The sequence below is a fragment of the Empidonax traillii genome, unplaced genomic scaffold (assembly GCF_003031625.1).
Source record: "Empidonax traillii isolate 1590-97213 ecotype Southwest subspecies unplaced genomic scaffold, ASM303162v1 scaffold72:size2462915, whole genome shotgun sequence".
In the NCBI taxonomy this organism is placed as follows: Eukaryota; Metazoa; Chordata; class Aves; order Passeriformes; family Tyrannidae; genus Empidonax; species Empidonax traillii.
This window is the reverse complement of record NW_020955265.1, coordinates 1549255-1562004: the sequence shown is the minus strand read 5'-3', so window position 1 is coordinate 1562004 and position 12750 is coordinate 1549255. Positions and strand designations below refer to the sequence as shown.

The following is a 12750-nucleotide window of genomic DNA, read 5'->3' as shown; positions in this document are numbered from 1 at the left end:
TCGCTTGACCCCAAGGAACATTTGTGACAGAAACACACATCTATAGAAAGGTTTTGTACTTTGTGTTGCAACGGAGCTCAAAATATTGAAGATCATTTTTTTGAAGCCTCCATTGTACTTATGACAGACATCCTGAAAGCATTCAGAAGGTGAGTTCTGACTTGCCACACAAGATAGAGTCATATAACAATAAAGCCTTGAAGTTCTCACTAGGATTGTTTTGTTCCCTAAATACGGCACAGTAGCGATCACAGTTCAGGTCTCTTCATTTTATGTACTACAAACTCTACAACTGGAGTGGAATGTCAAAAGATATAACAAAAAATACACAAGGGGATGACTATAAGAAAATGCATGATTGCTACAGGCTTGATTCAAAATTTTAGAGAAGATTTGGGAAAACTTTTGTCATATTTGACAGTATATAAGGATTCTGGCAGCATTATTAAAATAAGTTTGCACCCCTCACTTTTCTTTTTTTTTTTTTTTTTGGCAACTGACTGTTTCAAAAGAGAAGGGAAAGTGAGTTTACAAAGTGGATCACTTGAGTCCAACAAGGAAGCATTCATCAGCAAAGTATTATGAATATCTGCAAACGGCAACCTAGATGGTCACTTTAGCTGAGGAAATAATTCAGCTACTGTATTAATGCAAAAAAAAATTAGAAAAAAATAGAATTTTTAGAGTTTAATTTAAAAAAAATTACAATTTTTATGGTGTGTAGTAGACCAGACTCTTGTATTACTTATTTTTAAAAGTCTACTTTTTGGATATAATTTTTCATTCCCTGATGTCATCCTAGAGAAAACAACATTGTTCCGTTCTAAGAATAAAACAGGAACTGAATGCTCTCTGTACCAAGAACCTGTAATTATCTTACCATTGTTATCCACCAGTAAGCAAATTCTTCCCCTTTGTACAGTGGTTTTTGAAAAATATGTTCTCTTTCTATTTTACCTGTAGCTTTCTAAAATATAACATTATAACACAGCACTGAAAAGTGGCACGCACTAAGCAACTGAAAAATGACACATGATAAAAAACAGTAAGAACCTGGTAAAACAGATTTTCAGCTATATTAGAAATAGATCACTTAAGTGATCATGCATGCTTCTTGCTTTTTTCCCCCCATCTTTTCACTGCAAATCTTCCCTTAAAAATCTTTAGAATATTTGTGATAAGGGCTATGTTAAAAGATAAATGTTATACTTAAAGAACAATGCATTACACTTTTTTTGGCTAAAATACCTCTCTAATTTGATTTAAATATGCATTATTTGGTTTTCAGGTCATATGGTGTGGTGACCTTTTATAGAATTTGCTAAAAAAATTTGTTACGGTCGTTCTCTGTTAAATATTTGAAATCAAATTTCACTTTCCTAAATATGAACTATAACATACTAACATCAGGCAGCTTAATCACAGTATGTCTAATATTATTTACAACTACACCTTTTCAAACATGGGTTCCTGTATTTACATCTATATTCCTAAAGTTAGACTACCACCTAACTAGGGGTTCCTCTGATTTCTGACAGGTACAATGCAACTGCAGTAGCTGAAAGGGGACCACAAAAGAGCAAATAAAGATATATGCATACGGTTCATTTTAAATATTGAAGGCAAATGGGATCCTGCTCTTGGCCTTAAATTTCTGTACACTGAGAGTACTATTACTATTACGGTTTCATTACAACTGCAGTCAGAAGTGAATTTACTGAGTATTTTGAAAATGGCTGATATATGAAAGTAAAAATATATTGTACACAGGACCACATTCTCAGCTGCATTAAATTCAGATTGGAACAGCCCAGTGTTCTGAGAGTAAGGAAGGAAAGCTCCAAGGTTCCGCCAAAAGGTGTTTCTAATGGTTCTTTGACAGCACAATGACTACTAAAGCACATTAAAGGCTGCAGTAATGAATCCCTATCAATAGCTGCACTCTGAAGCCTGTGTCATACTAGGTAGTGCTAAACCATGTGCAAATGCCCACCAAGTCTGTGCTTCCTAAACTCCCCTTGTCTACCACAGCCCCTGTATCCACCACAGACTACAAAAGTTATTGATCAGGCTTATTTTCTGCTATGTCAAGGGTATTGCCCTGCATTAAAAAAGGCACATTTGGAGTAATATGAGGGTCAAGGAACCTTTAAACAAAGGGAAAATCATATAATAAGAGTAAATAGGTATAAAGTGCCTAATGAAATATTTTGTTGCAGTTTCTGCAATTTATGACAGGGATATTATTGAAATGGTATCAGTAGCAGCAGCTTAGTTCCTGCGCCAGGGGAGATTCAAAGTACCTCCTGCTTGTTCCTACAGGTGGTTCCTATCTTTATGACTAAAGAAAAGAAATCTTCTCATTTGATTCCACATTTCTACCAGTCAAAAGAAATGTCCATATGCACATGTGATGGACTGCTTTTATGGTGAAAACTGACTACCTAGGTAAAGGAAAAATATCAGTATAGATAGCATAGATACATTTCAACACCTGTACATGAATATGTTGCAGCTAAATCAGAGATTACAGAGAATCACATATTTCAAAGCAAAAAGGTGGAAAATTTGATTTATCTGCAAACAGCTTTTCCCATTCACATCAAGGATTTTTAACCTTATTATCCACACAGTGATGGAACCCAAACTGTAGATGTTTCAGCAAAGTGACTACTTACTCCACTTGCGTTCATTTTTCTGTAGTTTAAAAGAGAGCTTAAGTTCAGAATTAAGTCCTAAACTACAGCACACTGCAGGACATAAATTTTATTTCCCCTAAGTACACTAAGCTTTAAATTGATGAATCAATGTCATATTCTTAATAATATAGAAATAGAAGCATTTATGTCTATATTCCCCAAAATCTATAATCTCTGCCTGGGATTCAGGACTAATGTAAAAGCACTGAACTCAACAGTCACACTTAAAAGCTTAGTTGCTAAGTCCTGATGACTGCCTGAGAGCTGATCACAACCCTTAAATTGAGTGAAAAAGTGTTCTGCACTGTGTAGTCCCTGACCCTACATGCCTAATGCCTTCCTCTTTAACCACTCAAAGAAGCCATGCATATCATTTTTGACTGATATGGTGCCTTCACACATTTTTAGCACTCCATTGTTTATTTTTCCAATTTGCTTTTAACATATTTGTAATTTGTTTTTGCTTTACTACTTGATTTTAATATTAGAGAGGCGTACACTTCTGAGTATTCAGGTACAAATGGAACAAATTCTTTGAAGAAGCAAAAAGGAAAAAAAAAACAGATGACATCTGTTTGCCTTCACATTATATGTCCCTATCATATACACCTCCTCTTCCATGAAAAAGCTCAAATTAAAGAGAAAATGTTTAAACTAATTCACTGTACCTTGCTAATGTATTCAAATATGCACAGATTAATAAATATTGTATACTGTGGACTTATTGGAACTCTACCTGTATTCTACTTTAAAATGAACAATCATGGCATCAAAGGGGGAAAAAAAATCACAGGTTAGTCCTTCAAAAGCTGGGAAAATGAAGGAGAGGAAAAGGCCTTATTTCAGTCCAGGCTGACCAAGTGTTCTAGAAATGTTTTGCTACCTGTTTTTTTGGTATAAGATATAAATGTACAACATCATGGGATCTGAGACTGTAAACTCAAAACAAACACATCCAATGTCAAGAAAAAATCCAAACAATAATATATGATAAGACACTTGGTATGTATCAAAATTGAGGGTAGGACAAAGATACCAGTAATGTAAAGATAAATTGGTGTTTTAGGCTATTAGTTTTCTATTTTAAACAAAGGAACTTCTTTGCTCCTGGACATATTGTACTGACATTCCTTACATCTTTTAAATTCCAATGGATGGTTGTTGAACCAACATGATAAAGTAAACCTTGGTAAAAACTTTGTGTGTGACTCATGGTGTAGAGTATTGCAATTGCTGGTAAAACATTTAGGACAACATTAAAAAATTCACTAAGAGCAACAACAGTGATAACCTTTAGCAAAAATTAACAAACCCAAAAAGTAATCCTTCAAGGTTCTGTTGTCAGTGTGCAGTGAGCATATTAAAAAATATTGGGAGTTTTCCTAACATCCCAAGGCTTGTGAAAAAAACAGAGCAAATGCCAAAGTAGTAAGAAACCTGGCAATTATTTTCAAAGACACACAAAAAAGTCGTTGTTAAACAAGCAGGTTTGGATTTCTGAAACATGACAAACACAACCAAATGTTATCCAAAATTACATTAGTATACGTACAAATGCATCTCATGCCATCACGTGCATGCCGATGTTCACAGCCAGCACACTTCCACCCCGTGAATCCAGGCCTGCAAGTGCACTGTCCGGTGACAGAATCACAGGGGACAGGCAGGGAACCATATGGATCACACTCACATTCCTGGCAGGAGCCTCCTGGAATTTGTGGGTTTCCTGTGTAGCCAGAAGAACATCTAGACATTGAAAATACAAAACAAGATTTGGCCAGCTGAGATGCAGTGTACCACAATGAATACTTGGCAATATTGTAAACAAAATTTATATGGACATTCATGAACCACTGAAAAAAGATTTTTGGTGCTTTACGACTTAGGGATAAATACTGCAAACTGTCCAACAAACTGATAGTAACTTCTAACCAGGATATGGAACAGTCTGGATGGAGCAGGTATGCAAAACCATAACCTTTAGAGTTTTCAGTTACATTTCTGTTATACTATTAAAAAAAACCCTTTCTCCATTAGCAATATTTGGTCTATAGACCTAGCCACTTGTATTTAGTATTAGAAGTGAAATCTCCTAGTAGACACTTTCTAATTTTGATTATCTTAATCCCTCGGGGTTGTTATAGATGGGACAACAAACAGCTGCTGTTTAGGTTATTAATTTGCAATTTGGCATTAATATGTTAATATTTAACTTTCTTTCACAGTCAGTGCCCATGTGGACACAACAGTCACTAGAACAAAGGATATGAATGACATTAAGATACACTCTTAGCATGACATCTAATTTTAGATAAATTTTGTATTTTTTGATTTCACTGAGGAGGTCCATAGGAAAAAAAAACCCCACAAATCAAAAAGTAAGACTAGGACAGTATTGGTGATGTCAATAACACCGATTATCAATTTACAGTAAGTGTACATAAAAGTTGCCTATTTTGGTTGAGCTTTAAAAACATGTAAAGAGGAAATAACTTATCCCAAGCATGTATCTAAACATTAGTAAATACATGCTTGCAAAAAGCATTCACCTCCTTCATGCCTATTCCACATTTCTTTGTCCCTCTTTCCTCTTTTCCCATTCATCCTACCTTTGACAGTACTGGCCTTCATATCCAGGTGGGCATGCAGTACACCGGTAATCACTAGGTCCTTCAGCAACACAAGTAGGGCTAAAACTAAAACAAAAGCAAATAAAGATTTTTTTTTTCCACTCTATTGCATCATTTCACTGTAGTCAGCTGAGCCAAAGGGCCTGTGGTAAGCTCCATTCTTAATGTAAATGGCAGCATTTTCTTATCTGCTTATAAAAACCTGTAGGAGATCCCTCCTTTCTATTAAGAATTTTGTGAATGCCTTGCACAATTTGGACAAATGCTCTCAGGGCTGTATCAGAGGGGATGGAGTCAGCAACATCCCATGCTGTAGGCTTGTGCAATTGAACGGTGCTGTCACTCACTGCGATCAAGAAGAAGAAGCACTGGGAAGAATGCGACACCAGAGATTAAGAAACCGAGCTAACAAACTTCCAGCCTTTCCAGTCGGTTTTATTTTTAGTTTGAATGTTAGGAGATAAACTAGGAGGCACTTACTCAAAATCAAGACACAGAGGGAAAAAGGAACAAAAGTCATAGCTGTGTGAATCTTCCAAAAAGGCAGCATCAGATGATCTTCTCAAAGAGGTATTGAAGAGAAAAAAATATTCTACAGAGAAAAAAACCCTTAAAGCTATCTCCTTCATGATGAGGAAGGGGTCTTATTCTGATCATAGAAGGCACTAGATTATCTTTACTAAGTCTCTTTACTGGTGTGTACCTATGGGGATTGTGCAAAGCAGCATTTTGTTGGAGTATTAGTGTATTAAGTGCATGCAAAGGCAGTTAAAACAATAAAAAGGGTAGGTAGGGGAAGAGAAAGAGAACTAAATATTAAGATGGTGAAAAACTGTAAAACTCTTCCAGCTCTTTGTGGAAGCAGAACCCGAAAAGCACAAAGGGGGCCAGTGGTGAGCCCAGAGCTCCTTCTTGGTACAGTACAGTCAGCATCCTACTCTAACTTGCTTATAATGTATTAAATCAATAGTGCTTGAATAAGTATATAAAGTTATACCTTTGCAAGGGATGTAAACAAATCGATCTATTACTCACAACCTCATTATCCAATACATTTTCAACTCTATAAAAATAGATCCATGCTAGGAAAAATTCATTCTTTCTGTTCGTTCCTTTTTTTTTTTTTCCTGCCCAGTTCATCATGTTTGAAGCTGGTTGCTGATTGTATAGGAGTATAAACACAGTATTTAAAATTTTAGTGGAGTTTTATACAATTTCATAAATAAAAATAATTGCACTATACCTTTCTCAAATACTATCATGTCAGTCATGATATAGTAAGCTAATGAGATAGCTCATTAGCTATCTGTATTTCATGTAGATTACGATTACTTGACTACCATGGAATAGCTGCAGGTAGATTTTTTTCCTCAACGGAAGAAGTGAACTGCAAAAGATGCAAATCCAAGGTGTAATATTAGTTTCCACCTAATACCGTAGTTTTATGGAATGGATCTATCCCATTCTATCCACCTACAAGTTAGGCATGTAGTCTAAGCCAGCTGTTCAGGCATCGTCTATCAGCACTGGAAAATGGAGATGCACAGACAGGTTTATACACACATTTGAAACATCTCCTTCCCTGCCCTCTCTCCAATGGTGTTTTCCTTCAGTTTTCACTTGGGTGAGATGTACAGTCGTCTGTCCCTGCATTTACTATACAGCTACCAAAATTGTTGATGGCTGCAGCTAACAGAAATCTCTTCCGTGACATCTAGAGACTTTTGAGTTAAGCTCTATAAAACACAAACAGTTCTGTTTCTGGACACACTTCAGATCTGACTCCTAAGAAATTGGATGACTATCTCATGACTAAGTGTATTTTCTAAATTCAGACTATGTGTTATTCTCTAATCTCCTATGAAGGTTATGAAACAGAAGAGTTCACTTCTACATGAGCGTGACACAAATAGCTGTGACAGCATCCACAGCCATGCAGGCTATATGGCTACATGAGGTATGGGCACTTTGCTTGCTCTTCCTCAGGCAGCTCAGCAATTTGAATGTGCCCACAGGACACACTCAAATAAGGGAGCTTATAAAAAAAGGTGGAGAGTAACACTGTACACGGGCAGACAGTGATGAGAAAATGGGGAATGGTTTTGAACTAAAAGGGAGGAGATGTCTATTAGGTGTTCGGAGGACATTCTTTACTCAGGGGTGGTGATAGAACTGGCTGCCCACTGAAGTGGTGGATGCCCCAATCTCTCGAAGTGTTCAAGGCCAGGATGGATGGGGCTTTGAGCAACTTGGTCTTGTGGAACGGGGCTCTGCCTATGGCAGGGGAATTGAAGTTAGACCTTTAAGGTCCCTTCCAACCCAAACCATCCTATGATTCTGTGACACATGCACTACCCAGGGTCCACACATTTTTCACCTGTAGGGCACTTCAGTGACACCCACTTCCTGTGTTTTATGTTGGCTGTTAGATAAGATACTGAAATGATCTCTGTAGCACAGTGTGGAGAATATGCCTAAATTCTTGAAGCAGGGTGCCATAATCATTCAGGTGAAGAGCCCTGCTCATTTTCTGACCTGACACATGTATTTCTGGGCAACAAAAGGTTCCTAAACCCCAGAATAGGATGGAATATTTTCAGCTCTTCATAATGCTAGTTTGTAACAGAAAAGGTTTTTTCCAGTCTATTTGTTGATTTACAAAGCTGAGAAGCTTGGTTGATCTTGTTCTTTGCAACTTGAATGTCCTTTTTCATACTAAGAGGTAGAACACATAATCAAGTTGTAACACCAAACACTCATGAAATGGGTACCATTCAGAAAAGAATGTGTTTAAGATCGCATTATAACTTTCTGAGATAAAGGTTATTTCTTTAAATACCTGAGATTTTAAAGTATTCTTAAAAACTCTTTCTGTGGATGAAAGATCATGATGTCTTTAGCTAGTAGTGTTTGAGAATTTCCCTCCTTCAAAATAAACCTGAGACCAATTCAAAACGATAAAAAGGAAGAGGTGAGATGAAAAAAAAACCCAAACTCTCAGCTGTACTACTGAAATACTCACTAAAGCATCCTAAAGGTCAGAAAAAGCACAGAAAAGTGGTTTTATGGAACACTTCCTGCTTTTCAAAAGAACAATCATAAAACACAAACCTTTTCAGAGCAGTATTGCAGTAGGATGCCAAATATCATTAAGAGTTTCTCAACAAAACAACAAACAAATCTCAAGTGCTAAAATATCATCTGTTGGGAACACATGCAGAAGAACCATGGAAAGGCTCATTAGCATAAAGCAACCAATAAAATTTATGCTGCAATAACCATATTGGTTTTAAATTATTCTGTCTTTCCCAAATTGCCTAAAATTCATGTAACATTAAATAAGGAATCAATAAATTCCTCAGTGAAGTAAGAAAGGCACCGTAACACATTTATACTAACATAAAACTTGAACGTAAGATTTTTTGCAGCTCCCTTGTGGTTATACTGTACTTGAATTCTGCTCTAGCTTCATTTATGAGAATACCTTTATAACACAAGTTCATTATCTTGAGTATTGCATTTTCTAGCACTTATTAATTTATTCATCACAAATTAGCAAGGGAGTAATTTTCCACTTTTAAAAGGAGATCAATTAGCAAAAGTAGATAAGAAATTTTTAGTATAGCTTCCATGAAGCAATTTTCCTGTAGCCATCTGAAAAAAGGACACAGTGAGCCCAGAACAAAGCTTTGTCTTGCTGGAAAGGTAATTCTGCATTTAAAGTTTGCTTACTTACTTGTTACTAGAAATGGATAGGGGACAAGCACAAGGCTGGCAGTCATCCGGAGAGCCTTGGACAATGCCATAAAATCCTGGTGCACATCTCTCACAGTGGTGACCAGCAGTATTGTGCTGACAATTCTGCAGAGGAAGGAGAAAGAATGAAAGCTGTATTTGATAATTACAAGAAAGCAGACAAAATTTTGTTCCCAGCCTCAGGGATTCAAACTTACTTCAATGCATAATTTCTCTCTCCCTGATATGATTCTCAGTGGGAATGCTTGCTTTAAGCATCTATCAAATGCCTGCTGAGTAATATGTGGGCTTAAAAGAAGAAAGAATAGATGTCTGCAGCTAGCTAGATGTATCCTACAGAATTTCTTATCCCATTCATCCTTTCTTCCCTCCTTTGTTCCAGCCGTTGAAGAAGGAGAAATAATTAAAATTCAGTCTTACTGTATCAGGTCGCATGTATTACTGCCTACAAGAGCAGCATTGTGTTTATAGTACATCACATTTCTTCTTCAGTTTGCAGGTGTCTAGCTTTTCTTTTTGCACAAATAGTAATTCAGAGGGGAAAAGGTACTGCTTAGTCTGAAATCTAGAGAATCAGAGTGGAAAACTTTAAAAGTCTGCTTTTATGAAACTCCTTGAATGTTGACACTTAGGGTATTTAAGAAAAATTAGATTAAAATATCATCCTCTGTCTTTTTAGACCAGTTATACAACTTACGAATTTTACACTACGATTAACCTGGTGCTTTAATTCAGAAACATAATACCTGACAAACTGACGTTTCAGAGTCACACATAGTACTGTGTCCATGACACTGACATACAACACAGGTGCCCAAGGACTGAGCAGATGTCCTTCCCACAGGTGGAGATGGAAGCCTGTAATATCCTGGAGAGCATGACTGCAATAAAAAAAGATGCAGAAGAAAACAGATCATTACAGAGTGGACTGGGTACGGGGAGCATTGCAAGCTCATCTTTCCAATCACCAGTTTTTACAAGTTGTGAAAAGAACCTGACAGGTTTCCAGCTGCGTTACAAACAATACACAGTACTTTACAGATAACAAGAGCCAGGCCTAATTGGACACAGGGCTGAAAAATCCCGGGAGCACTCCACTGGCACCAGGCTTTTATACTACAGCTTGAGAGATCTTTCATTCAAATGCAGAACACCTCTCTGTTATCCTTTCTTCAGAAAAAGGTTTGTTTTCAAAATATTTTTTTTTGCATGGATTGTGGAGAGTAAGCATGATGATTCTGTTTCCTTCATCCTTGCTAAGCTTTTCAGGTTCGACAAGCTAGTATCTGCCTACAGACTACCTGAGGGATAACAAGCAAAAGCCGAATGATAATAAACAGAATATGGCTGCATGGCTGCATTATTTATAGCTATATAATTTAAAGACCATAAAAGTACAGAATTCAAAATGTTAAAGCTTTTCCTTGTCTTGAGACTATCAGCCCCAAACCAAGTTTATCAATCACTCTCTACCACAGCTTTGCAATAAAATTCTGAGAACAACCCCAAAATTACTAGCAAAGCTGACACATGCAAAATCAAACACTTGATCTTTATTTCAGGCTTATTACTCAGTTCTATGAAAGTTGCCACATAGCTCTCAGAAAGCATACAGCTATGGCTGCATAAAAACACAAACAGGAACATTTTCACAGCTGAGACCATTAGGAGTAAAAGCCTACAGAGAAGTCACTTGTCCCATGCATAAATCCCACCACCTAGTGGTGCCAGGAGCCTGTGAAGGCTGTCTAATAAGGTAATTTCCTACTGCTGACCACAATTTCTGCATTTTGGGGAGAATAGGAATAGTGCACTTTTTACACATAAAATGGAAGCAAAATAAAACAAAGGAGAATCTGGAGTAAGTAACTTTTTGTGACCAAAAGCAGGATTCTTCAGAGAAGCACTAGCTGACATGCTAGATTTATTCATACACTACCACTCTGACAGTTTTATAATTATTGCCAAAACCTCCAGAAGCCTAAGTTACGGAAAAAGCATAAACACAATTATTTTCTTTAGAATCACAAAGAAAGAAATCTAACTTATTTCTGCTTTTCCTCTTTTATTTTGACTTAGATTACATTAAGTTCTTTGAAGCATAGAAACAGTCTATCTGCTTTTTCATGGTTTGTGAAGAATTCTAATTTAGATAAACAATCTCAATGAAAGTAATTCTGTTTCTTACTACAATTTCCAGGGTTTTTTTCTTCCTCTCTATCCCCACAAGAGTCCTTGTCCAAACATGGTACAAAATACAGTTTTGAGTCACAAGTTCTGAGTGACTTTAAAATCAAGGTATAAATAATACAGTACATCCTCAAACAAGACTAATATCTGTTTTTTTTTTTTTCTGATGCCATTAACACTCTTCTCACCTATTTTGATCAAAGCCTTTCTCAGATGAAATGAGACACAGACAAAAGATAAAGTAAACTACATTTTTAATTACTAGTTTGGAAGTTTTTCAGAAGTAGCCATTAGGAAAACTCTTACCACTGCTGTTTCAGCATACTACCAGATAAAAAAAAAAAAAAAAAAGAGGGGTATGATATAAATGTCACTTCTAATAAAAACTGCTATGCACATAGTCTTCAAAATGCATTTATACAGATAAAGCATATACCCAGTCAGTATTTGCTTAAAAAATGCCAGGGTATCAGATGCTTTTTTTTCCCTGAAAAAATGAAATAAACCTTCACAGAACACACCATAAACTTCACTGAGAACACTAAAAATAAACTAAGTTATGAGCATGTGAGGATCACACAATTAAGCATGAAGTATGAAGGTTGCAATTGAGACATTTATTGCAGCCCCTGGTGAGTGTGAATTAAAATAAAGTTCTAATTATATTATCATATATTTTTCTTCAAAAATTCAATTTGCTACAGTAATTTAAAAAAAAAAAAATTTGTAGTTATAAATGTTGGAGCTGATTAATTTCTCATGTATTTACACAAATTCAGGTGTATGCTCTTACCGAAACAGTGTGCAAAGAAAAATACTTCACTTGTTTCCTTCCACACATTTCCCATGAACTCACAGTTCCTATTGACTCATTTGCTGCAGAACACAATTTTGTATAATATCCGAAAGGAGCAGAGTTCTCACAGATAACAAGGCATCTTTCTCTTGATTTCTTTACTTCAATTTTTCTCCCACTGCTTGTTTGGAGGAATCTTTACAAGATCCCCGCTTAGTCAGGATGTCTGAGATGTTTGCAGAATACTCGAGGTGTTGCTTCTGCTACCTCCACCTAGCAATTGCAACCAATACATCTGGAATTGCTAGTGCTGCTTAAAAATGAAAACATGGTGTTTTGCACACAGAAAGACTGGAAGTCTCATCCTGAAGAGATGGACAGTTAAAAATATTAACCTCTATTCTGCAGTCAAAGCAGAACATCTTAAACACTTTATCATGAAATACATTTTGCAAAAATATGTCAGCTGATTCTCTATAAAACTTGGGCACTTTTGAAATGTTATCTTCAGCATGAAAATATTTACATAAGTAAAAAAATAAATATGGTGCATGTATAAGGTGCACCGAGCTCACTGAATTGAACATTTTCTCCCAGCATTCAGTGAGTCAGAAATTTACTACTGCAATGGTATTATACCCCTATCTGTTCAAAAAGGCTTGATCTGTCAGCCTTGACC

The 12750-nt window shown here is 36.3% G+C and overlaps 1 protein-coding gene across 1 annotated transcript in view; it reads right to left on the bottom strand.

Moving 5' to 3' along the window:
* The window catches only part of LAMA2 (laminin subunit alpha 2), a 270298-nt gene that overhangs the window by 91322 nt on the left and 166226 nt on the right, over positions 1-12750 (bottom strand). The window contains exons 28-31 of the mRNA XM_027880560.1: positions 9832-9966; positions 9066-9190; positions 5309-5395; positions 4252-4445 (exon numbers count right to left, since the gene is read on the bottom strand). Coding sequence (XP_027736361.1) covers positions 4252-4445; positions 5309-5395; positions 9066-9190; positions 9832-9966 — 541 coding nt within the window. The remainder of the gene's footprint in view (positions 1-4251; positions 4446-5308; positions 5396-9065; positions 9191-9831; positions 9967-12750) is intronic.